The following is a 27,989-nucleotide window of genomic DNA, read 5'->3' as shown; positions in this document are numbered from 1 at the left end:
AAAACTAACAATTAGTGCATAATTAATACATAACAAACAATGATTAATTAATTCATTTTATCGATTTTGTGGTTGTATCGAATAACGATAAATTGTCAAAAAACCCTGGTTGAGCCTATCATATAAAGTCCCCCACAGAAAAACATAACCTAAAATAAATGTTTCCCGTTTTAAAATTCTAATTGTTTTTTGTTTTTTTCCAGATCTGTTGATGCTATAATATACGAGAATCAAAGGACTATTTGGTATGAGGGCAAGTTAGCCATTCATTTCAAACCTCACATTCTTAGAATGCTGCTACTTTTTTTGTTCCTCAAAATAATTGATTCTTGAATCATCCTTCCAAAACCTTTAGAACCAAAGAATAGCTGGAACAGCAAATAAGAGTTATTTGACTCTTCTTCAAAGTATGATAATTGATAAAAGAGAAACTGAAATGACTCCACCATTGATAGGAGCTATTCAGGACTCACGTAAGTGTATATATTTATAACTATGAATAGTGTTGGATCAGTCATAGGAATCATTTCCTAAAAAAGGATCCCCAACCCCTTTCAGTCTTTTTCTACGATTGAACGGTCCTAAGGACCGATACGTTGATCATCCAGATCTACAGTTTTTCTATCTTTTTATTTTCTTAAGTCCTAGCTAGGACTGAAAAAAAATAATAAATTGTAGCTAAAACCTACATATAAGAATTAGTTCTAGTCACACACTCCCTACTTTCAACTTCAGGTACCTTGTCTCTATGGATGTTATGCTAACCAGCTAAAAGGACTTCGTCATTTCAGCTACAGCAGTTACCATAAAAGACTAATAAGGAACGGTCCTATGACTGACCAATGCTATTAGGACCGGACTGAAAGGAATGTATTCTTTTAAGTCTTTTTGACCAATCCAATACTACCTACAAGTGCTCTTATTGGTTTTCTTTGTGTAGAATAAATTAATAATTATATGAACTGTGTTTATGTATCATTATAAAATCAATTACTTTTTATTTACTCATGTATTTATTTTGCTAAAAGAACTATAAAAAATTAATTTGTTTTTTCCATCCCATAAGCTGTAAAAAAAACATTTTAATGATCTTTATGATCAAATGAGCAATAAAAAACAAAGACTCAATCCATCATCATTCCTAAACACGATTTAATTATTTTAATGAATTTTCTACGCATATAGTAATTCCATCCGAGTATAAAGGAGTTACGAAGTTAATAAGTTTGTTTTTGCATACAATTCGTGCACCAATCGTGACTTTCTTGCTGATATGATGTCAAAGATTTGATTAGAAACAGTCATATCTGCAATATGTACATAAACTGTGCTTAAAAAAAACAACTTGTATTGCCTTTGAGCGTTTTTGTATATGGTTTTATAAGGAAAGTGGGGAAAATAATACTCTGTAATTTGGTAATTCCATAACACATGAGCCTAGCTTGCTAAAAATCAGCTGTTTATAAAATATGAGCATGCAGCACTTTCTCAAATGACTCCTAGAGCTAAAATATCTACAAGTACTAAATAAATTCAGCTCATAGTTGTTCTTATTTTCTCCCCTACAATTTTGAAATCATTCGAGTAAACTCAATTTTTCCGTTGAATAGAGATTATTTAAAGGATAAAAGCGGAATTTTTTTTTCTTTTCTCATAAAAGAGTCATGTCATTTTGTGGCATGACTCTTTTTCTTACCCATATTGTATGAATGAAATAATGTAGTGGTTACTACCTCTTGTAAAGGTATTTTACCTTTAAAATGTCTCCATTTCATTATTTTGAATACATTTAGCAATTATAGTTATTTTCACTTCATCTATACTATATATGTATTTCAGATTCACAAGCCATTAAGGACCGAATTGAACGTCACAAGCATCAAAACAATAGCGAAGGAAAGAGTTATAGTGGGATACTTATGCTAATAGGTAATAATCTTTTTATTATTTATAACTTTTATTTTGATAATGAAGTACCCATGTAATTCTAACAACAATGTACATATATAAGAACCACTGATTAAAGTATTCACTCAATCAATCAACTCTACCTATATATCTACGTCCTGTGTATAGGGACATACTGCAAATGGAAATGACTCTTGACTTAATATACCATTAAAGTATGTATTATGTACTTTTGAATGAAAAAAACCAAAAACATTTGAAATAAAAAATTAAATGTTCTTCCTTCCCTCTACATTCATTTGTGAAAGATTACAAGGCTTTATGGTTATTATTTTTTGTTTTTTGCAGTGACACTTGCAATTTTTTGCATTCTATTCCTCTGTTATCTTCGTCGTCTCTTCTCCAAGAAACGAAATACTCAAAAAACTGAAACAACGACGAAATCCGCTCGGAATGTAAAAAATGGAGCACCAAGAGCCGGAGATCTCAAGGTAGTATTGAACTAGTATTTTTGATTAGCAGTACCGATTCGAACATATTTAAAATATGTGTAAATACAATATTCTCCATAGGTATATAAAAACTCGCCACATCTTTAAAAATAACTTTTATTTTTTAAACTATCATCATTGATAACATGATATCCACATGTATATTATGTATGTATTCATATATGTTGTGTACAAGTTTGGATTTAATAGTGTCATATTATATTACATATAACTAACACAAGCCATTTTTTGACTATTAATCGAATTCATCATTTCATTTTGAATAACTGGTTCATGACATCTTATTTATAATACATACAACTATATCAGTATTTATAAGCAATAAAGCCTTTCGATAACTTTATTACCTTATACATATTATGTAATATTGACATTGTAATATACAGGATTGTACATTAGTACGATGTCAAAAACGGGTAAATTGTTACGTCAGATAGGTTAATACAGTGTACAGGGGGGGTCCCAATTCGTGCGATATAAGTTTGGATTGACGTGTGACACCGTTGTATTATTGTAAAACACAGCACAACTTTTAAAAGTGAGGGCAGGTAAAACAATTAATGTAAATCCCTGGCATGTAAAAGAATACATCAAAAGTAGTAACTTTCTTAATAAACATATCAAGGATAACAATGTACATCATGTGTAACAATCAATTAACGTATCACTAACTTCCACTCAGGTATCGTCAATTCATCACTAAAAGCCTCTTTAAAATATAGAAATTGTACATGAATTATACTTACATACACTCATATTTAGATATAGGTATTTTAGGTACATAAATAAGACATAGGATTAATGAGTCACAAAGATAGAGTTTAATGTTTTGCTCTTCCTCACATGTAAGGATACTTTGAGAACAATAGTATGGTGGTGTATCAACATACCCCGTATATATCTGAGAAAAACAAATCAGCTCTGTAGATATCTCATACCTTCCTTTCTTTCAATTAATATACAATACATGTATGTGTATAAAAGGATTGAACTATCCTTTTGTCAATCAACAAGTTTGATTGACATAATATGTACATCTGTAATAATAATTATTATTTAAAGGCGGATTCGATGACAATATTTTGAGAAAAATCTTTTATTTTGTAATAGTATTTATAATGACTACCAGATTGACGTCGTCTTGATGACTTATGTTATATTGATAGAATAATGGATACACCTTCGTAAATATAGGTAGACGAATAAGAGAGAATTAAAGTACATAAGCTTATTGTTCTGTGAGTCTTCTTTATTCAGTCCAGTCCAATCTTAGGACCGGTTCTATCAGTCCTTATGACCGGTCCTTCAGACTGTCAGTACTAGAACGGATTTAAAATAAAATAAAGTTGAGTGACGCCATCAAAGACCGAACTTTATAAGTTTTTAGGACTGATATGCAGGACTAAACTGGACAGGGTTGCAGTCTTCAGTCCGAAATAAGAACTCATATAACACTACATGGAAGTAGAACCTACATATGTTCTAAACATTAATACATTATTATCATTATGTTAATTCGTAACTCGAGGGGCATCCCTTAGTATACATAATTAAGAATATTGTACATAATAAATTTAAATGAATAATACTTTTTTTCAAGAGCTCCTTCGAATTTGCTTTCTATATCTTTTCTTGCATTACATGTGCATTATTACAAAGTTCTGCCAAAGTTTTAAGATTGCATTTAAAGTTACTTTCTAGAAAAAAGTATACTCATGTTTTCAGTGTTAATTATTTTCATAGTAACGTCAATTAATCATAGTTGTCGTAAGTAGTTGAATACATGTTATATACATATATAATACATTTTGCCTTAAATAACATTTTCAATCATTATTTTAGACGTGGTATGATTTATGAGTAAGTTGATCGACGAAATGTTTGCTTTGATATTTGCATTAATAATATATTTAGTAAAACACCGACCATGAAGTAAATCCAAATTATTTTTTCCTTTCACTCATCTCTTTTTTCTGTTTCCATATGCATAACATTCCCTATAATAACAGAAAAAAATATATATCTACCATACTAGCTTCCAGATATATATTAATAACAAAATGCCATTACCAGGACATTTGATACCCTCCGATGGCTTTTTAATACATTCCTTTTTTCAGACTGTTCAACAAATTGGAAATACTTACAAAGATAAGATCATTAGCCATATTGGAGAAGAGGCGGAACTCAACGAAGTGAATGTAGGTTGAGTGTTCTTCTTCTTCTTTCTTGTTGTTCAACCTCTCTCTCTGTTTTCGTTTTGACAACCTCATCTTGTTCAAGATGCATATTTGAGTCACATCGTAGCTGAAATGAGCCTATGAGGTCAAAGAATGACTTGAGTTAAGTGTGTGGGGTCTCTAATTTCTTCTATTTAGATATTAAGGATTAAAGGATCACTATAAGACTCGATAAAAATTGATTATTTCAAGATGGGATAACTAATATTGTTTTGTTTTTTTAGAGCCTACTCATGTTAGAGATGTAAAAAAAGAATATCATTGGTCAGATATTTTTTTAGACTATTCTTGGCTTATTTCAGCTGTGGTGTCAAGTGTATATTCATAATAACCTACCTCTTTGATTTTAGTAGTGATTTTTGTCTTAGATAGACGCCTGACGTTATTCTTACAATGTGAACATTAACATTTAATTTTTTATTTTTCTATGTATTGTACATGTGTAACTATTTGTAACCTACATATAGCAATTTAAGTTCAACCATATTTATATTTAATCACCTTTTCTTCACAGTATTTTTGATTCCAACCATAATAAAAAAAAGTATCCTGCATGAATATATAACGTCTTATATGCATGTCTACTCATTATTTATAAATATTACTCAACAAAGTATTATGTAAAATATACATAAGTATATCATAATACTACTACTCCCTATAAATTTGATGCTTGACGACACAAAAGCTACACTATGATATATGCCTAACCTCCACAAATAAACTTCAATTTTATATCAAAGTACGACGTTGAATATCTTTAATGTACAGGGTTTTACAGATAAATCAGGACAAAAAAATATTTGCTCAAAGTAATTATAAATAAATTTTGTTTAATATCAACCAATAAATTAATGACAAAACATTATTAAATTGAGTATGAAGGTCAACCTTCAATCAATGGGACCTCAAAATGCAACAACGGCTATTAGATTGCTGGGGTTGGCGATGATATCCTCTTGAGGCACGCCAAGAATCTGAAATTCTTATTTGATCGAAAAAGAAGGTTTATGAAGAGGCAATGACCATCGTTCTCATCTTATTCCGATTCTAGATTCCTCCAACGGTACTGACCTTCAACGTTTTTCTCTTGTACGCCTCTCATTTCCTCATTCTCTCCCACCACCCAATCTTTGAGTTTGAGTACCTTTCCCAAGCCCTAACAGTAGTTTGCCATACCACAGCCAACCGCATATTCTTCTGATATATTCTGGATTATAACAAGGTGGAAATCACTGCTCTTGCCTGATATTATGCTTGTTTGTCAAAACATGAGTATTTTCAATATGAATAATACATCATGTATAATGATAATTGACGGCGGAGAAGTGTTTAGCACTTCTTCTATTCTTACCACTGTCGTGTTTGTATATTTTTTATTTATTTCATCTCATTAATTATATTATTTATTTTATATCTTTTTCAAACTTATTACATGAGTGAGACTTTGATAGTATGCATTAAAATTTGTAGCCTAATTTCATCATTACTTCAACGAAAAACAACCATTGATGCTTTTGATAGTTATAAATATTACTTATATTTTAATTTAAAATACAAAAATTAATATCAATTTCAACGAAAAATAAACAATAACGACGTATGAACTTAATTTAGTTATATTTTAAGGTGAAATAACCTTGAGGCAAAATAGTTTAAGACAAAAATACAGGACAGGCTGGAAACCAGGACTAATTTAGTAAACACTTTAAAAAGAGACAAATAGAGAAATATTTATATTGGTTTTCAAGTTGATCAAATAGAAAACAAAAACGTTATCTCCATGTGTGTTTGGATATACCTATATGACCCTGTATTTTAATTTAAGCTTACCAAAAAGAAACGTACCAATCGATGGTAGATTGACAATATAATATATAAATAGATTTGAGCGAAAAACAGCTTAATATAGTATTTTTTCTTTGTCTTTAATTATTAAAAATTGAAACATGTTTGAAATAAAATGATGTTATATTTAAAGCTCTATATTTCATTTAATTAAGTAGACATCATTTAATTAATGATGAAAGGATGCACTCATTAAAAGTTGTTTTATTTTTTTAAGTTCAAACTAGCGTTATACTAAAGACGTTAGAGTGTTAGTTTAATCAAAATGAGAGAAAATTTTGATATTCATATATGTACAACACGTATCTCATTATTACAAAAAAAAATAATTAAAAATAGGCGAATATGCAAATAAAAACGTTGCAGATTAAAAACGAAAACAAATTCATTTGACTAAAAGTTAATATATGGCTGTTTTTTATACATTATGTGGACATAATTATCGTTTCGTTATATATCCAATGGCACGAAATAACCCCTCAAACCTCAATTTCCAGATTATATTTATTATATTTTTTGTGCCGGAGGTAATCATTTCCCTAGAGGAGGACTAAGCAGAGTATATGCTCAGATTCAATTAATACATTCCTCGTATTTTTTATTTCTATTTCTTTAGCATAGTTAATTTATATTCCTCAAGCGATTCGAGGTTGCATTGGGGAGAAGCATTTACCTCATTTTCATGAATGCCCCACCAAAAATAGTCAAACGGATTCAAATTTTTACTGGGAAACAAAATTCTTTTTAATTCAAGATCTCAACTTCTTCACATTTTCCATTCCTTTTAGAATCTGGGCTCATTTAATAAGTTGGTGCTAATTTCTAATTTAAGACTGGGAGCCAATCTCCTTCAAAGATCTTAGAATTATATCTTGTGACATGTTCATCTCATGGGAGTGTCTGGTTGATGTTTTTTTGAATTATAGATTTTTGAATTTTCCAAATTAATTTTTGTGAACATCTGTTGATTTTTGATTTTTTTTTTCAAAAATTTAATTTTCAAATTGTTATACCCCCTCAAAAAGAAAAATCTATAATCCTAAGGAAACCTTTGAATATACTCCACAGTTCGAATTCCAACTTCAATAAGCTCTGTAATTTTATTTTGAGAAATTAGGACGTCAAAAGAGCATTAATTTTTACTCGTTTATCTTGTTGCAGCCCCGTTTTTTAATCTATTTTCTTCAAATAAAACAAAAATAACTTTTAAAACAATATTTTATTGCATTTTTATAACCCAATTTCGTATGGTTTAAAATAAGAGTATAAATAAACTTCTTCCAACCCTCCGTTTTTGATCATAAAACCTGTACATAGGTAGGAAGTTTGAGTAACATTCATTAATATTATATTTACATACTGTATAAGAATGATTTATTATTTTTGACAGAGCATGGTAACAATAAACAGAAAAGTAACTTCAACATGAATGTAATTTCCTAATACATAAATATTAAGTTTTACTTAAGTATATGGTACATAATTCAAAACATTTCTTTTCAATACAACAACACAGTGTAATAAATTAGTTCACATAGTTGTATTTACTACGTACACCAAGACTTTTCTCTTAGAGTAAGGATAAAAAATCAACTTTGTACAATTTTAGCCTAAAATTTGATTACTTTTAAGAAGGTAATGTACATTTAAAAATGAAAAAGAGGGGTTTTTAAAGGTCTCAAATTTGAAAGATAGGTATACACTATGCAATATTGTTGTGCTATAGTCCAACAAAGTCTAATTTACAATCAACAAGCTTTTTGTATCTACAAGGTATACGATATCTTAGATTCTTGTTATTTGACCCATTTACATACATAGAATCCAATTAAAACATAATTCTGCATTTTAAAGAAAAAGTGTTGCATATATTTTATGTTTGAAGAAAATTGAAACTACAAACACAAGCAATTAACCAATTGCTTAAAATTTGAGCACTTTTTGAGTAAAAAATAACACACTTTGTACTTTGTATAGGGTCATTATTTTGTTAAATTGTTTCTATGCAATATTAAATAATAAAAAATTTACAGATCTAAAATGTAATAGAAAAAAACATTGTCAAAGTAAATAGGAAAATTCTACATATTCCTTTTCAACGAACAGATATATACCTATAAATAGCATAAATACGTACACCAATGTATGTTATAAACCTATATTACTTATTATTTGTCATGGAGTTGTTACTTGAACAATGAGAATTAGTTATGAAAATAAAAATAGTAATGGTATTTATTTATCATTCATTGTTTAGTTATCAATTTTTTTGTATTTATATACTTTACATCTGTTTCACTCAACAAAACGACAAGTAATTTTTTTACGAATTCTTATACAACAATAGAAATACATAAATATTTTTCAATTTATGTGTTTAAATGTCTAATTTATATTATAATATTCCATTGTGTACTTAAATCTAATATAATTTAGCAAGGAATATAATAATATGATTAGAAAGTAACATGTACATTGAAAACTAAATGAATATTCATGAGTCATTTTCATTTTGAATCTAAATGCAGTATCCTATGAATTTTTAGATACACACATGACTTGAAATCCCACATGCAGGTAAGTATGAACTATATTACTCATCAGGAATTCAAACAACTTTACGTAATGAATAAAACATATTATTTCTTGCATACATATCCACAATAAATGTAAAAAAAGTATTGACTGATTGAATTGATTTATTCATGAGAAATTTGTGTTATGCATATATTTTTACATATTTCGTTTATGAATTAAGAGCTGAGATAAAAATAGATGAACGTACATATATATATGAAATTTGCTTATTAAATGTGTCTTCCCTACGTATAGATGAATGTACCGGGTGTGTGGTTGAAATTTGGACACTTATCCAATATAGGATAAGAAACAGACATGAGAGGAATAAGAAGATAATTCCTTCCATCAGCTGACAAACTACTGAGAATATTGACAACCCCCTCTAAAAAAACCTTGAAAAAGGCCTTACAATGAGACAATAGAATCTAGATTGCTACTTTATTTCGCTCAAAAAACACACCAACAGAGATACGAAATATGATTTGGCAAGATTTAGGAAAGCTCATCCACGGAAAATTTGTCACGACCAAACTCCCCTCTGATAAAGCTCACTGTGTGGAAAAATTGCCTTCCTTTATTTAATGTAAATAATAATCTCACTTATATAATGAATTATGAGTTGGAAACAAAGACAAAATGAGTAATTATATTTTATAATTATTTTCATACATATATTTAAATTAGTAACAGTAAATACATAAAAATAATGAAAATTCCAAGACATGGATTGAAGAAACTGAAATAAAATTAAATTAAATGCTAGTTTAAATAATTTGGAGCAAATTTAATTTAAAAATGTCCTCAATTAGATGTATTAATTGAATATTTAAAGAGGGATATTACTATATCATGTGACATTATATTCAAATATTTAGGCAATAGTTTTTTGAATATTATCAAGATTCATGGGAATTATTTCTAATAAGTATTGTAGGTATAAAATCAATACAATTACAATACCGTTAAAAGAAAGATTAGTGCCTATCTTGGTGGGCCTGGATCCACAATTAAGCAAATTAGATAATTACATGATGTGTAGAATTAAAAAAAAAAAAAAATTGAGCCGTTTCTGTAGACATCAAATAAATTTTGCGTTAATTAATAAAATTAATGGAATTAAACATTGACAAAGTAATTAATATTAATATTATTTATACAAATTAATGGAATTAAACATTGACAAAGTAATGAATATTAATATTATTTATACAAATTAATGAAATGGGAACCAGATTCTCATTCTGAATGGGAATTAATGAATATATAAATCTGTATTATTAATATTCTTTGCTAAATATCACTGAAGACTCTTATTACAAATGAAGTTACATATTAAATTGTTACAGTTCTCATTACTTGGTTTTAGATCCATTGGAGGTATGCATTCCTAGTTCTAAATGTATAATCCGAGGATTCAAGTACCTTGAGCATCGTTCTCATCTCTCTATTCCAATTAAAGGTTGCTCCAATTGTACTGAGCTGTACAGTTTTCCTCTCTTACATTTCACATTACCTCATACTCTCGTACGTTTGATTGCCTCCTCGAATCCTCTCAATGAATTGTCTCTTCATATCCACCCTCCTCTTCCACTGATAAACCCTGGCATATAATGAAGAAGAGATCACTGTTATTGCCTAATCTGATGTTATGCTTATTCGTCTATCCAGGAGTCTTTTCCAATATGAATAATTCATCATGTCTACAGTTCTATGATAATTGATAACAGATAATTAAGTGATAAGTACTTCTTCCATTCGAATTGCTGTCGTGTTTTGTTTTTTCTTTAATCTTATATTTATTAATGTAGTATTACTTATTTTGTCTCTGGTTCGATCTCATTAGTCATTACATAAGTGAGATTGTTATGTACATAAAATATAGGAAGGCAAGTCTTTCACCAGGGGAGCTTTATCAGAGATGAATTTTACCTAGGCAAATTTTCCATTTTCCTGACACCATTAATTACAACATCAAGAATACGATATTGGTATATAGCAAAGGTTACACAGTACTTTTTGGAGACCAACATACAATTCTGTCTGAAAACAATGTGGTCATCATACTCACCAGATCCCAACGGCCTGCCTGGCAAACGAACCTTTTCTCAAAGCTCTTAAAGCTTTTGTTAATGAGTATTGGAACTCCATGACCCCCCCATTATATTGTTACCACCTGTCAAAGTGAAAAAAGGCAATTATCAGAGTCTATAGTGACTATATTAAAGCTTAAAAAGGGGTTCAATATATGTGCCAACATCTGTACAATGTATAGTTAATGTAGCTCCCGAAATTAAACTTGTTAAAATTCCAGATTCAAAATGTCAAGTTTTCAATTACGCACCCCGGTATGTGTGTTGGTACTCTGGTAGGTAAAACAGATAATGTACTCGAGTTGTACTCAAGAGAGTTGCTAATCCAGGGTAATGTGAAAGCTCCGTCTTTATTGCATACTCTTCTCTCTTCTCCTTTTAATTCACTATGCCTTAGTAAACGACATTCAAACTTTTTCTTCTTCTTCTATTTTTTCAGCGGTGCTTTCATTCACCATTTTTTTTTTTTTTTTTAATTTTTTGAATGAAACGATGTATAACAGGTTATTGGCTAGGAAGGGAGGGTGAGGAGGAAATACAGCCTTTCCAGGGAGATGATAAACACACTTTGAATGCAACTCTTTTTTTATATATTAAGTGCCTTACTAAGTATTTATTTATAAGAGCTAATTGGTGACTATAATGCATAAAGCCTTAGAATGGGTATTATACATTGTAGAGAGTTATTATTAAGCCACAAGCCACATAAAATGACTTTGTGCAATAATCTAAAAGTTACCTTTTTATAAATACTACAATAACGTAGTTTTTAATTTATATACCCCTGAATAATACCAAGTTATGTACCTATACACATATCAACTCATTTGTACCATAAAAAAAAATAAAACTTTGTCCATACTATAAAGTGCAAATTCATAGCTGAATTTCCCTAATGAGTAATAAATAGTATTGATAATTTTTGTAGTGTCATGTGGAAATTTTGTTTTAGAAAAATCCTAAAGGATCCATCTTTTTTCAATTCTTAGGCTTTCTCTAAGAATTTTATTTCTTTTTTTTGGCAAAAAGTATTGAAGTTTATTATTAAAGACTACTTACTAGTATTAATTGTAATACAACCAAATTTCATGACAAAAAAATTATTACTCTTTATTATAACTTAAATTGATTTACATATAATATTAGGCCGTATAATATTGAGGACGATATAAAAAATTTACATGTATACATGAAAATCAAACGCCATTTAAATGTCATAAAATATGTTGTCGTAAATGCATATATATATATTATTTTTTTATAATTTTTTTTTTTTTTTTTTTTGGGGAGGGGGTATAAATAAATTATGGTACCTGCCCTTTTTGGATGGAAACTACGTTGCAGCGTTATATATATAGATAGGTAAATACATATGCAAATATTAAGAGTAAGGAGCCAAATATTTCATTTAATGAAAAAAGGATCATAATCTTTTTAATGTAACGCACTTTTTTCAATGTTGTAGCATAGATCCCGTGTTTCTATATACTCGTATATATATATATATATTATTATATGTCACCATATATAATGCTACCTATCTTCTTACTTACATGCTTCTATTTACAGAAGTAAAAAATATAAAGTTCACAAGAAGAAACTGATCAATTATTAAAAGACTGACTGTCCTTTCTACTAACATTTTCATAGAAAAAACATTATATTATCATCCTTATTTTCTTATATTTTAGACCACTAAACAAGAGGACACTGAGCTTCTCGTAGAAAATGAAGAAAATCCGGATGAAAAATCTCCAAAGAAAAAAGAGCTAGGGAAAATTAACTATAAGGTGAGTCAAACTATATGTTCAATTATAATCATACAATTGTGGGAGGTCTAAAAATGTGACAAAAACCATTTTTCAAGTTTGTTAAAACCATTTTTTAGATGACGTCATAGAAAATGTGGTCATCCTGAGATATATAATGTCAGTATTAATTAAGGGAGGAAATGAAGAGGGTATTTTACGACATTAAGAAAAAGCAACCTCTATTCAACGTATTTGAGCACATTCAATGGAAATCGTTTATTACGTGGCATTTTTTAACTGGAAAGAGTATGATTTAGACTTGATTTATATGAGGTTTAAAAATGGTTCCTAATAGTACAAAAAATTTGAAGGAAAGTTTAAGCAGTTTTGGAAAAAATTTAAAAGTATCTCAACGGCCCTAAAGTTTTGAAAATTTACATTTTAAAGGAAAAACTGAGCATTTTCTTGAATATTGTCGATATACTTCAAATTAAAGCTTTTTTTGTAAACACGATAAATTGAGATTACTAAATTTGGAATAAAATATATTTTATAATTATTCAAACAAAAGTAATATGTTTAAAATATCGTCAATTTAAGTTGATTGAAATTTAGCTCATATTCCTTTTTTTTTATTCCTTTAGCCAATTGCAACCCAACTGTTGAACTGATAAATATAAATATTTGCAATTGTGTTTAAATTACATTAAATTCAACAAAAAAAATTATTAACCACGGCTTAGGGACCTTTCCCAAGGAAGTTGACCATTTTAATTCAATTTTAACACATAAAACCAGCAATAAAAATCTAGGTCACGCTAGTAGAAGATGGTACTTACAAAAATATCATTTGAATACATTTTGTATTTATTTTGTTCATTTTTTTATGATTTATCAAATAAATGAACCAGAACTTACTTTAATTTATATTTACAAATTTAGACATCAGATGTATTCAGTTCAAATTATTCAATTTTTAAGTAAATTTATTTTCAAACCAGTTTATTTACATTTTTTTATAATGTCATTGATATATATAATTTCTTAATATAAGTTTTAGACAAATGCTAATGACAAAGCAATTTTTTTATGCTTCCATGTAGTCTTTCCTACGATTCCAAAGTTTTGGGTCAACTTCTAAAGGAATTTCAGGCAGCTCACAAATTTCCATATTTTTTATTTTTTTTTGCTTCTTCGTGACAAAATCTTCAATATTTTTATGTATCAATCATTGATTAAGTTTTTTGGATTCCTGTGCTTAACTTAGAGAGAGCCCAGTATTTTTCTTTCCGTATTTAAAATTACTCTATCATCGAAGAAATCGAATCGAACGAGTTTCTCCGAAAATGTTTTGGAAAATTTGCAATAAGTAGATTCTTAAATATTTCAATTAATTGAAGACTATTCAGTTAACAACTTCATTAGACTGAGATCGTTTAATGAAGAATTGGAGGCCTGAGATGCATTGTCCCACGTTTTAATGTACATATACTCTTACAATGAAAACATAAACATCAAGTAATCCTCGTTCTTCCTTTGGAGTCAATTTGAATTCTAATCTAAATATCCTAATCTTCAGTCTATATATCACTTTTGAAAGCCAACAGACATTGTGCATTGCACCAGGGGACATAAACTTGACTCCCTTTCAGACGCATTGCCACAAAATATAATATTTAGATCTAATAGTTCTCTATTTTCGTCTCTTGAATATATTTTTCAAGATTATCATTTCCAAATTTAATAGGACTATCTTGTATGCCTTCCAAAAGACTGGCCATATCTTCATCTGTAGTTCCAGGTTTATAGTTAGTTTTTTTGATTGATGACCAATTTTATTTGAATTTTTTGAACAAAGCACATCTGTTGATCCATTTGGTACCCATACACTCATGGGAAACAGTTCCAATAACTAATTCCATTATATGGTGTTAATAAGCAAATGTTGAAAGTTTTTTACCTAGTAATTTTTCAAGTAGAACACAAGTTAAATTATTCTTGCCAGTATTTGAACTTATAGTGTCAATCCACATGGCGTTTTTTTACTAAATATGTAGGCACTTTTTGTTCAATTTAAAACACACTCATAACTTATTTGATACATTATCAAGAAAAAAGAACAAAAATGTATCCCAATGATATATTTTTGTAGGTACCATCTTCCACTAGAATCACTTAAATTTTTATAGCTGTTTTTATGAGTTAAAATTGAACTAAATTGGTCACTTCCCGTGAAAAGTTCATAAAAAGGTCACAAAAGCCATATTTATTATTAATTTAATTTTTTTCCCAGAATTGAATGTGATTTAAACATAATTACAAGTTTTTATACTTATCAGTTCAACAGTTGGGTTGCAATATGCTATAGAAATAAAAAAAATGTTCATGTGCTAAATTGCATTCAACTTGAATTTGCGTAATTTTGTAAAAGTAAATATTTTTTTTAAATAATTATAAATTATATTTTATTTTAAATTTAGTAATCTCAGTTTATTGATTTTACAAAAAAGCTTTAATTTTAAGTATATGGATAGTATTCAAGAAAATACTCAGTTTTAAACTTTCAAAACATTAGGGGTGTTGAGCTACCTTTAATATTTTTCAAAACTGTTCAAACTTTTTATTAAAGGTTTTTGTACAGTTAGGAACCATTTTTAAACCTCAACCATTTACTTTTCTTTAAAAAAAAAAGAAGAAGATTATATTGTCACCTTAATGTACACTCACTATTACAGTTATAATACTATGCTACCACCATTTGTTCGATAAAAACTTTTGGATAAAGTTATTCGCGGCCTTTCTCCCCATAAAACTTATTATATTTTATAAGTTGAGTTTGCCTATTCATAGTCAAATATGTTTTAATTTTTACTTTTTACCCTTTCAAAAAACAAAGAGAGACTATTTCAGCGGCCTTTCACTCCACTTCTAACAAGCGATATTTGAATCGAATATTACGGACCATTGAATTCCCCGACTTTTCTACATATAGATTCCTACCTAAATACATTATTTATTTCTTACCCATTAGTTAGACCCTTCAATAACTTCCTACATTTCCCTAATGAGATTAAGCAGTTCATTTTGCCATCATAAATTCTTAATCTACCTAGAAAGGATTGTTATTAGTCTGAATATGGGATGTAGATATATATTTTTGAGTGACTCTCTAAAATAATTTTACAAAGGAGAGAAAGAAAGGAGTATTTATTACCTTTCTAAGTAGACTCTAGTCAAATATTTATAACTCCCTAAATGAATCAAATATTCATGTTTCAAATTCAAGGTATCATGCTTCTTTGATAAAATAACGAGAGCTATCAAATAAAAGAATTCACGTATTTTTAACTATTTTGTAGGCATTTTTCCCCGTTTTTCTTTTTGTATTTTGTTGATACTTGAAAAGAAAATCAAATACATATTTGCCACTTGCCTTAAACATCTTCAATTAAACAACGAAAAAATGTAATTTGTATAATTGAATAGGGATGAAGTGAATGAGGCATATCATAAAAACAATTTCTTTATTTTTCAAGGTTGAGTATGACTTCAATACAAGCACATTGATAGTTACCATGATTCAATGTAAGGACCTCATAGCAATGGACGTTGGTGGTTCTTCAGATCCATATGTCAAAATTTACCTTCTTCCGGATAGAAAGAGAAAACAAGAGACTCGAGTTCATCGAAAGACACTCAATCCCACCTTTAATGAAGTTTTCAAATTTGAAGTAAGTATTTGGGTGACTATGTCTTAGCTAGAGGAGCAAAAGCAAAGGCTTACCATTATTTGCTATCTATTTTTCCAAACCATAAAAAAAAAATAATGATGATATCAATAATCATGTATGAATAGTATGTGAGTACATAAATAACCTTTAATTAGTTAACCTACAGATTGAATTAAAAGCTTAATGTAATATGATTATTATTCACAATACAAGTAGAGAGAAATAAATATACCTGTAATCAATTAGAAAGAGTTAGAATAACCTTTGAAGTGTGCATAAAAGTACTTATAAATACTTATAACTTACAATTGTGTCCAAAAGTAGGTAACGATGGTAACAGAAAAAAAAACCGGCGGGCAAAATCTCTGATATATAAATAGATTATATCACTGTATAGATACTCGAGTTTATATATCTCAGAACTATTTAATGAAAAGTTAAATTCTTAATATTTTGCTCCGATTTTTGAAAGTCTTATTTTCTGTGTTTTTTAATTCATCTTAACTATGATGCAGTTTATTTGGAAGGTCATAATTAATTACAAGTATAATAATTCAATGTTATACAAACATATTTTTCAGACATAATCTTTACTAATGAACTTAACTAAACTCTGAACTGGAATACAAGAAAATTAGGTAGTAGCATAAGTTAAAGTATCAAGGGCAAATTCATAACTCCATAGGAGTTTTAACTGGGGTTTATGATAAATGGAATAACCCCCTCACCCCCTCCCCCTTCAGTATCAGAAGGAAATTTTTTGAATATTTTAAATATAAGCATATTACTACGATTTGATCAACGGTCTTAAATCTCTACATGCAAATTAAAAAGTTTATTATGTGAAGTCTGCCATTCTCTATGAATAATTTTTTCAGCAAAAAAGGCTAAGGGAGGACTGAAAGTTGACTTTTTATACTCTACAACAGCTTAAAATAATTGAATCAAATACCAGTTACGAAATATTGGAGTAAAGTTGGCTTTTTTGTCCATAAGCGTTTTTATCTTGGGGGGGGAGGGGGTATGTTTGACTAATATGGAGATTTTATGAAACTTCTCGATTTCTGTAATAAAGATATTTTTGATCATATTGTATTTAAACAAAAACATGGTTTCAAATATTTTGTACACACCGGTAACTAATTATCATCCCTCTTATGGGACACATCTCACAGGTAAAGAGAAAAATAAGCAACCTCTCCAAAGGCATTTAAGAATGAAAATAGTGAAAACATTTAATATTTTAATAGATTTATATGAAACCGAGACGAATTCTTTTTGGGAAGAAAGATGTTAACTAATTTACTGTTTTCAAAAACAAAACACAAGTATAGTAAGGCATACATGTAGAATATAGATCTTGATATAATATTTACAATGTACTCGTATACCTAGTAGCTAAATGAAAATGCTTAGCCAAGACAAATTAAAAAAAATCTAATATATTCATTTAACATATGAGTGAAGCCGGTGGGTTCTTATAGTATTACAGAAGGAAGCCCAAAACGAGCAGTAGCATTTACTTAAGATTAAGTTATTTTAAATAAATGGTTTCATTATGCAACTAAACGACTGCGGAAACAAAGTAAAAAAGTTTTGTTTTTATCACATATCTCTGTGTTGGAGCAATTCTACAAAAAAGCTAAGTGTGTACGATTTCCTCCTCTGTGTCAGTTTCAGGGTCGATCAGGATACAGAGGCGGTTAGTATCTTCAAACCAGATTGCCAACAACATCAAAAAGTCCATTACAGCCAAAAAAAAAAAAAAAACTTCCGACCTGCCTCCATGCCACCTTCATCTAGCCCTGACGTCAATCCCCTGCACTTTGCAATTTGGGGGTCTTGGAAAAGAATGTTTGACGCATGTCTCATCCAAATTTGGATTTGCTCCAAGTTGTGATTGTGGTACGCCATGGACACACCCTTCAAAAGCTGGCAATCTGTTTGCCGGGGTGCCCAGGCTTTATTGCTTCTGAAGGAGGAAAGTTTGAATAATAAAAAATAGGAGAATATATTATTCAAAAATATCACAAATAGGTTGTTAGTTGTCTTTCCTCGATTCCATCACAGTTACGTTTTATATTTAATTATTTATCAAAAGTTTAATATTTTTTATACTGGAACAGATAATTTAAGAAAATTAACTGGATGGGTGCTACAACTTTTATAACACATGGTTGTATTCATAACCCTTCTTTTTCATTTTTAGATTTCTTATGGTGAAGTAATGGGTAAAACTCTTGTGTTTGCCGTTTACGACTTCGATCGTTTCTCAAAACATGATCAAATAGGAGAAGTCCGTCTACCTATTTGCCAAATGGATCTTGCGCAAGTTCAGGAGAAATGGAAAAGTTTACAAAGTATTGTCGGAGATGGAGTCGTAAGTACCTATTTCCCTTTCACTTTAAAAAGAACATTTTATGGAAATTTACAAAACTTAACTTTCAATAAGCTATCAGAGCGAAACATGAATTAATTTAATGTTCTTAGTAAAAAAAAAAGACAGACAGAAAATATATTATTTATGTTGATTTGAGACACATTCAAAGTGCCTATATATAAATATCTAAGGTACTTTTTTATAAAAATTTATGAAAAATATACTTATAGACACTATAAATTATGGAATACCTAAAGCTATATATTTAGTTATATGTATGAACATAAATAATAGAACGGTAAACTGTTAGGAGTAAATATATCAGGAATATTTAGATCTGACGATATATTCTAAAATAACACATTCTTTAAATTTGAAAGATTTAAAAAAAAAACTTACATAATACATACTTCAGTACTTGGTCAAATCATTACAATTTCATATGCAAACGTATTCTTTATTTAATTTGAAGAAGATAAAAACTCCAATGACAATTATGAATCATTATTTCTAAAGCATACCTTTGAGCTCACAATTAACCTTTAAGTTGAAAAAAATGAGAAAAAGAAAGTTTTGCTACACTTTTTTATTCTTCTTTCAATACATGTATTTTCCTCTGGGATAAAGTTATTTTTTTGATGAGAAGAAAATAATACAAAACTTTCGTAAAAGTTTTTATTTTATTATTTTTACAGAATTGAGCATAGATCCCCCATCTATACTAGGTTTTTTTATTGTTTTTATTATAGATTAAAGCAACACATTATTGTGAATGTAAAACCTTGAAGACATTCATTTCTGAGTTGAATTGAGTTTCTCAAGAAAGGTCAGCGTGTATATGTACATAAATCCCGACCTACATATTCTCGTATGTATAACCTTGAGTATGCCTACAATATGTAACTTGATAGCAAATAGTGGGCTTATCGGCATATATAACCCACCAAAGAAAAACATTGTTTCCTATTGATTTTTGTAATGTTTATGATGGATGACACTATTGAATGAACTCATACTCTGATAGACCTATCATTAAGACCCTCAACCATTAACTATAATTATAATAATATAGACATCTTATACATGATATTTAGAAGTATCTTAAGTGTTTGATGGGGAAGTTTATTAATAGAATAATTATGCACTTACTTAGTTACAAGGTAGGATATGATTTATGTGACATATTGAGAAAAATAATGCATTGCAGGGTGCCTGTTTTGTAGGTATTTTTTTATGGTGGGGATTTTTATTTCAATCACCCAAACAAACACCCTTTTGATAAAAATTCAGATCTCTCAGACCTTTTTTTGGTAAGGTACTTTTTATTCTAAAAAAAATAATATTTTCCGGTTAAAATACAGCAAAAATTAAAAGCAGTGTCTCAATTCCATTAAAAAACAGCAAAAACGTACAAGAAGCTAAAATTGTATACAATTTATTATGGTTGCATTACAATGTTTAGTAAAACTTTAATAAATAGTAAATCATACAAAAGGGTTTTTGGAGCACTTAGACAGGTTAACCCTTGCTTTTAGGGCTTGGATAGTCATTTAAACATATAAAATTGACTATTTTCGTTATGATTGTATAGTTTAGTTAAAAATATCATTGTTTCAAAATTCCCATTTTTACTTTTAAATGATCATTGCTTTTACAAAAAGTGTATGAGAGGTTACAAATTTTAAAATCAAATTTTAAGTAACTAAAAATGTGCTCAATCTCTAAAAAAAATCTTCCCAATATAGGACATTTATTCTAAGTAAACTATTATATGAATATAGAATGTTAAATACATCAGTATGTAAAAAAAAAGAACTCTGAGCGAACAAAAAGTCCCTTAGTCAATGCTCACTAAGATATTAATTGTAAATATTCACATTTAATGTTGTGTCAGGCCTTATTTATTCGGCCCAGTCTAAACCAGTCTTAGGACTTAAATACAAAAATGTAGCTTAAAATTAGACAGCCTCGGCAATATCTATACCTCAAAACAATCAAACATTTTAATCAGACGAGCACAAAATTTTATAAATCAATGACATACTAAATATTTCAATACATAGTAATCAATCCATTGGTGTCCTTCGAGGAAAATGTTCATATCTCCTAATAGCTCTTTTTAAATTAGTCATGTATCTATCTGAATCAGACCATTTGTATTTGAGGGTGTCAATAGCAAGATCCCAGGAATCACCTTTATGGGTGTAGAATAAACATATGAATGGCTACAAATTTCGCCCTCATTTTACACAATTTCCTGCTATGTACATAAATGAAAAACTTTGTTTTATACAAACAGTTATGTATGTATACATTTATAAAACAACAGAGCCCTCTGCTGGTAAACTGAGCCTATGCATTTGTATATGACAATAAATTATTCCTTACATGACAAGTGATTTCCAACATTATTCGTAATATATGAAGATATGACATACTTTTTTTTTTTTTTGAATAAAAAGTATATACAAGTCAATGTAAGAATTTGAAATATTATATATTTAATTAAAGAAGGAGGAAAAGACAAAAGATATGACATACTTAGATGAAGTTTATAGGAGTCTAACACCCCATATCCATTCTTCCATACAACCAAACTTATCCTTCAATATACATAGCTATATTATTTTATTTTTTGTACTTTATTTTCATACTTCGTCGCATCAGTATGTAAGTTCTTCTTCATTTCTTAAGTAAAGCATAGTATATGTAGATTGTAGACTTTGGTAGATACATAACTGTTCAATCATCACCATTCTCTGAGAAATCATGTGAAGATAAATATTCATCACCTCACAGTCTTGAGTTTACTATGTATTTAATTGTTGTTCTTTGCGAGTTATCATTTGGGGTCATTTTATCATATGGGATCGTATACTCATTAAAGTTTTTTTTTTAAATGTACTATATTAATGTGCATAAATTAATCAATCAGAATATTTGATGACAAATGATAACTCTTTACCCTGCACTCCAATTAATTGGATAAAAGGAAATGAATTAGGGAAGGGATGTCACAAAAAAAAAATTCACTCACACTAATCACATTTATCATATAAGTACATAGATTCTTTGATAGTTGCAATAAAATATTATATATGATTTCAAACATATTTGCAACCGCTCATTGTGAGCAATAAATCGTTCATATGTATGCTTATGTACATACATACTAACTGATTTTATACATATTTACTAGATATATGAATATATTTTTGTGTATGCACAACAATTTAATTTATTCTTTAACGTACTGTTACATGTCCTACCATGAAACCATGATTGAATTGTTATAAGAGTTCATTCTTACAGAAATACATAGGTAGAAGAGCCTCCTCACTACATTATCCTACTCCTTTAAAAACAGAGTCCTTTTTAAACATCACGTATTCTGTAGTCCTCAAATAAATTTTGATATTTCCTTTCATACTGTAGTTGGGAGACATATGCTTTTCTTTACGCTACGTGCCAAACTCTGGGAAGCTCACGATTGTGATCCTGGAAGCCAAGAATTTAAAAAAGATGGATGTAGGGGGTCTTTCAGATCCCTATGTCAAAATTGCTCTCATGCAAAATGATAAACGAATACGGAAAAAGAAAACCTCCATCAAAAAGTGTACTCTAAATCCTTATTACAACGAGTCATTTTCTTTTGAAGTCCCTTTTGAACACATTCAAGTAAGTAGATTATACATATTTATGTTTGTTATACTAGTGTACTGTACAAATGTATGTATACTCGATTCTTTTCAATGGAAGTAGATACAATTATGAATTTTAGTACATTCTACAAAAAGACAAGAAGGAAGAACCTTTGAGCTTTTAGTTGACCCTTGTTTTAAATATGTCTTAAAGTTTTTTCTTCTTCTTTCTAATTCTAATACATACATAAATTTTCAAATCATGTTTTGCAAATACATTACAATCATGATAGTTACCTCTTTACTCCTTTACAGAAAGTACAATTATGGGTAACTGTGGTTGATTATGACCGTGTAGGTGCCTCTGAGCCAATTGGTAAAGTTGTTCTGGGATGTGAAGCTAAGGGAGCCGAACTTCGCCATTGGTCAGATATGATGGCTACTCCAAGAAGACCAGTAGCACAATGGCATACCCTCAAGGCGATAGAAGGTAAGACACTTAATTACATATGTAATTTGTAAGTAGATATGCATAATGTTGAATTCCATTTCCCACATGATGTCCCACAATGTACGTAAATATACTTTAAAATATGTTTTATCCTTTCATTCATATTGAAACTGAATATAATTTATGAACTCTCCATCTTAATGTATGGATCTGAGATCTGGAATAATTTCAGAAATTAACTGATTAAATCTCTGGGAAAGGTACAAGTTAGGTCTGTGTCGTTTTTTCCGTCATTGAGAGATAACGACAACTATCCATTCAAAGCCATGATACTTGACCTGATCACTCTGTATCGTAAACGTGCCATTAAGGATATTATTACGATCCAGTAAATGCTGAAACAAAAAGATTAACTTAAACACTCCCCCTCTTGATACTAAACAAAGGCTACCTCTTCCACAAAACGAGCCTCTCTTATCACAAGATCATCTATCTCCAAATATAGATATTCTCAATTTATTTATAAATATAATGACTATTAATATAATATCGTATTGAGTATTTGTTACGTTTGTCTTCATAATTGCCCTTTAAAAAAAACACACACACATACACAAATAAAAATAAACTCTTGCGAGGGCCTAAAATCTTCCTATAGAGTTGGTTCAAACCATAACTACCAAATTTGAGAAAGTTTTGAATATTTTTTATAGCCGTTCTATAGTAACTAAATATATTATATTTACATTCATTCAAAACATTAATTAATTGACATAATTTTTAAAAAAAGTATTATTTTTACCAACAATTATAATTTTTATGTTTTATGAATGCTAACTATCAATCAACCGTTATAGGCTTTGATTATTGCCGCTACTCAAATAAAATAAATATAACACTCCGTTAAAAAAGATTTTTCTAATAATTATATGTACATTAGTCAATAGAGTCAATAGTACTAAACATAACATGCATACAATACATTCGTTTATAAGGAAAACTTTTAGTTAAGATGAATTAACTTACAAGTAGGATATTTGTAATACACATGTATATAGGTACATATATCTTCAAAAATTCTTAAAATGCTGCCATGTATGAATGATCTCTGTAAATCTAGAGAAAAACACTCTGATGATTCAAGATAACAGCTCTAGAAAGACTCAAAAATGTGAGTGTTTTTAAAGATCTTGGATTGCTAAGTTCTAGTAATATGAAGTTCAATAAACATATATCTAATATTGTGATGAAAATTCTGAAAGGAAATTTACCACAAGAAATATGCAGTTCCTATCTTAACACACGATTCGTAGTTGAAGAACTCTATTTATAAAAAGAAGTTGTTGCATTTGAAAATGTTCGGATGTGGTTTTTTGTAATTGTGTGAAGAAATTATGTGTATAAGAATGGGCTAAATCGATTAAGGTTATTTACCCTGGCTAAAAGGAGAAATGGTCAGAAAAAAAATAGGTAACAACTACTAAAATTACATGTTTTACGATTATAATTCTCTCATACAACCACTGGCTAATCTCAACTATCTCCAACGAAAGCTTTTCTAACCCATTAATGGCGATAATTATTTAGGATAGTTAAAAAAAATTCAGGAAAATAGTTTTATTTATTTATCACTCAAATATGAAAATTACATTTTTTAAATTATGAAAATACACTTGGTATCCTGATAGGAGCCGGTTAATTAATTATCCTATGGTGTGTATTAGTAGCATTAAGATGAAAGGATAAATATATTATTTATAGACGTATTGGTTATTAACTTAATTCATACAAACTTGTAAAATTAATTAAACATGCTAAGATAGGATAATTTTGTGATTACATTAATCAAATTTAAAGAAAAAATATAATAATTTATAGAATAGGAAATATATCACTATAATAATATCATCATTATCAGTGATTAAAGTATGTGTAAATGGTGATTTAAAAAAAATCAAAAAGCAAAGTAATAATCAACATGGTAATCCTCACAATTTGTGGAATGCTTTGGAAGAGATCAGCTACAATCATCTATGACAAGGGGGGAAATAAATAAAAAAGAGCACTGGCAAGAATTCCTCCGATGTTGATCACCAATTCTATTGTGCGGGATGAGCAGGATCCAAGATGATCATTCTCAGTGCCGCCATTTGGGACTAAGTTAGATCCTATGCCAAGGAGTTAAACTTAAGTTATTGAAAAACTTATTTTAGAGCTGAAACTTCAGAAAATACTCATCTCGAAATTCCTACCCACATTATTTTTTTAATAAAATACTATACCTCATAGAATAATAAATACAAATTAATATTTGATAGTTATGAACAAGCTCAGTAAATTAAAATCAACATAGTATATGTAGAATTTTTGGTTGGAGCATTTAACAGTATTTAATTATTAGCACCACTTCTTACAATTGTATATCTTAATATATCTTTTAAAAGTGTTAATTTCACTAGGGCAATTCCAACACACTTATATATATATATATGTATATATGCACAACGACATATTTATCATATCACAAACCCCCCTCCCAGCTATTCTGCGCGAGAAGAAGAAAGAACAATGTTCAGCCATATTGGAGGATATTATATTTTATGGCATAGCGTAGCATTTTACATTTGTAGTTCCGTTCTACCCGAACTGTTTTAGAAACAGACACCAAAACTTTACATTAAGAATCTGGTCACCCTGAATTTTATCCCTCTACGACATGTGTTCCTTCTCTTACATCATCCTCTTTCTGTTTACACCCTTTATGAGCCAAGATGTATAAATATAAATAGTCAATAGTTAAATTAAAATTTAATAAAGATGAGTGAAAAATCAGTAGAAATAACGACACAGGACAAACTATCATCCTTCTATACATGCTACATTAGCGACTCCTTATCATCTTCAGTGGAGACATTGGCTAAACACGGGGAATATGAGAATTCCATGTTTCCTTATGGAACCCTTCACTTTTGTGGAAGGGTATCTTTTTACCCGGTGCAATGCCTGAAAAAGAAAAAGCTCATTAAGGACGCTAGGAATATACTTTTAGTTTCTTCCTTCAAAGAGCCCCTTAAAACATCAATCCTGGAGGAGGAATCAAAAGACTTGGCTCGAAGTCATAAGATATTTGGTCCTTCTTCAATCAAGATGGTGTTGGACAATGTTCGGAATGACCAAGCATGGTCTAATGCGATATGAGGGGTTCAGTGTATCGAAAGATACCTATTGGGTAGACAACGGCTAACAGGCCTTCGAACCCTAACCCTTCATTAAGCTTAACATTTTGTCTAACAAGAGGTCATGAAATGCCTCCAAGAGAAGGATAAAGAAGTACACCTCCTTGAAATATTCCTCATTTAGGTATATTTTTGATTTTGAGACTTTAGATAGAACAATTCAAGTACTATCAAATTTGGAGTTTAACTTCTTTTCTGATAACTGTTTCTAGCTTTTCGGCACTTCCATCCCATCAACAGTGGTGATTGGAATCCATAAGCTATAAGAATAGACAATAGTATCTTTCACAACTGAAAACAAACCGTGCCTTGGAGCCGGCGCACTTTTTATTCATCTACATGTAGTCCAAATAGCTAGAGATGTCCATGGAATAACACTACATAGTATGTTGTAGCTTCATAACTAATATGACGAGGACTCATCAGTAGTAATGTTAATAACGTGAGTAATAGTACTGTGTTCAGATACTTTGTTATAACCAGCATCCCTGGATTCCGAAGATATGGCTTCGATTTTAATATAGCTCACTTATTTTTAAGGATGTAAACTCACTAAATCTTATAATTCTATAATCTCTTTATAAGACGGGATCCAACATGGACTAACTCTGCAACAAATCTTCAGGGTTACACTCCGACTTTGATGAGCACACACAAATACTTAATCAGGTTTTGAATATAATTTAATATATTTAGAAAAGATTTTCACTACTTGGGAATTATATAATAATGACAACTGCCAAGGAGAAGGAAATGGATATTCATTCTTCAGATTACCAATTTAAAAAAAAAAGAAAAAAAAGGGCAACTGAAAAAATAACAGTACAGGATTTACATCACTAAATATTATTATTCATAAATAAATAGCGTAACTTGTGAGTGTAATAACTACGTTGTCAAGCAATTTTACTTATGAGAATACGGTATATGAATTATGAGTCGATGAATAAGGATGTGAGTCTTATCTAAATCCTCGTGAGTATAAATCAAAAGATAAATATATGTTGACAACTTTGATGGAAGATATATGGGATGATAGAGATCATTATAGAAACTTTAGTGATCCTTTGTCGCTAATAATAATATCCAGCAGGTTACCAACATATACTTTTTTTTTAAATGTTTTCTTTAGAGCATTTTGACAATTTTATATCCATATCGATAAATTACTTCCCCTCCTCCGTTTTCTACTTCGATAGCTAATTGAAACCTGCAATAATTATAATGGAATTGCTTATCTACACATCATAGGTGGTCATTATATAGGGTTAGAAGTATTTCGGGTAAATAGTTGATCTATTTGTTATTCAAATGAGAGAGTTATATTTTCTTTAAATCTATAAATACCCCCGGGCCCCGATAGGAGGCTGTTAATTAATTCACATATCAACACTATAAATTTGAACTTATCTGAATATATATGATTTAGAGATATATTTGATATGCAGTTATGTGACTTAAATTTGAAAATTAAATAAATTTAGGCTAATTAATAGGTAATTTTCCACACAAGACTTTCTACAACCTTTTTTTAACATGTAGGATATAGAAACAACTGCAATATGTTCTACCAAGTTTCTTTTTCATCATTGAAACAGAATATCTTTCATTAAGCTGTTCT

At 29.4% G+C, this 27,989-nt stretch overlaps 1 protein-coding gene across 4 annotated transcripts in view; it reads left to right on the top strand.

The window, feature by feature from the left end:
• The window catches only part of LOC121120791 (synaptotagmin 1), a 93,637-nt gene that overhangs the window by 24,775 nt on the left and 40,873 nt on the right, over positions 1–27,989 (top strand). For 3 of the 4 annotated variants that reach the window (XR_011780554.1, XR_011780555.1, XM_071889090.1), the window contains exons 2-10: positions 204–473; positions 1,840–1,929; positions 2,257–2,399; positions 4,541–4,621; positions 12,870–12,968; positions 16,466–16,660; positions 18,870–19,040; positions 22,476–22,718; positions 22,997–23,171. Coding sequence is in view for 1 of the 4 variants with exons in the window: in XM_071889090.1 (XP_071745191.1) it covers positions 410–473; positions 1,840–1,929; positions 2,257–2,399; positions 4,541–4,621; positions 12,870–12,968; positions 16,466–16,660; positions 18,870–19,040; positions 22,476–22,718; positions 22,997–23,171 (1,261 nt within the window). In the remaining 3 variants the exon portion in view is untranslated. The remainder of the gene's footprint in view (positions 1–203; positions 474–1,839; positions 1,930–2,256; positions 2,400–4,540; positions 4,622–12,869; positions 12,969–16,465; positions 16,661–18,869; positions 19,041–22,475; positions 22,719–22,996; positions 23,172–27,989) is intronic. The other variant, XR_011780556.1, reaches the window with a different exon arrangement.

The sequence above is a fragment of the Lepeophtheirus salmonis genome, chromosome 6, assembly GCF_016086655.4.
Source record: "Lepeophtheirus salmonis chromosome 6, UVic_Lsal_1.4, whole genome shotgun sequence".
Classification (NCBI taxonomy): domain Eukaryota; kingdom Metazoa; phylum Arthropoda; class Copepoda; order Siphonostomatoida; family Caligidae; genus Lepeophtheirus; species Lepeophtheirus salmonis.
This window is presented reverse-complemented; position numbering and strand designations above follow the sequence as displayed.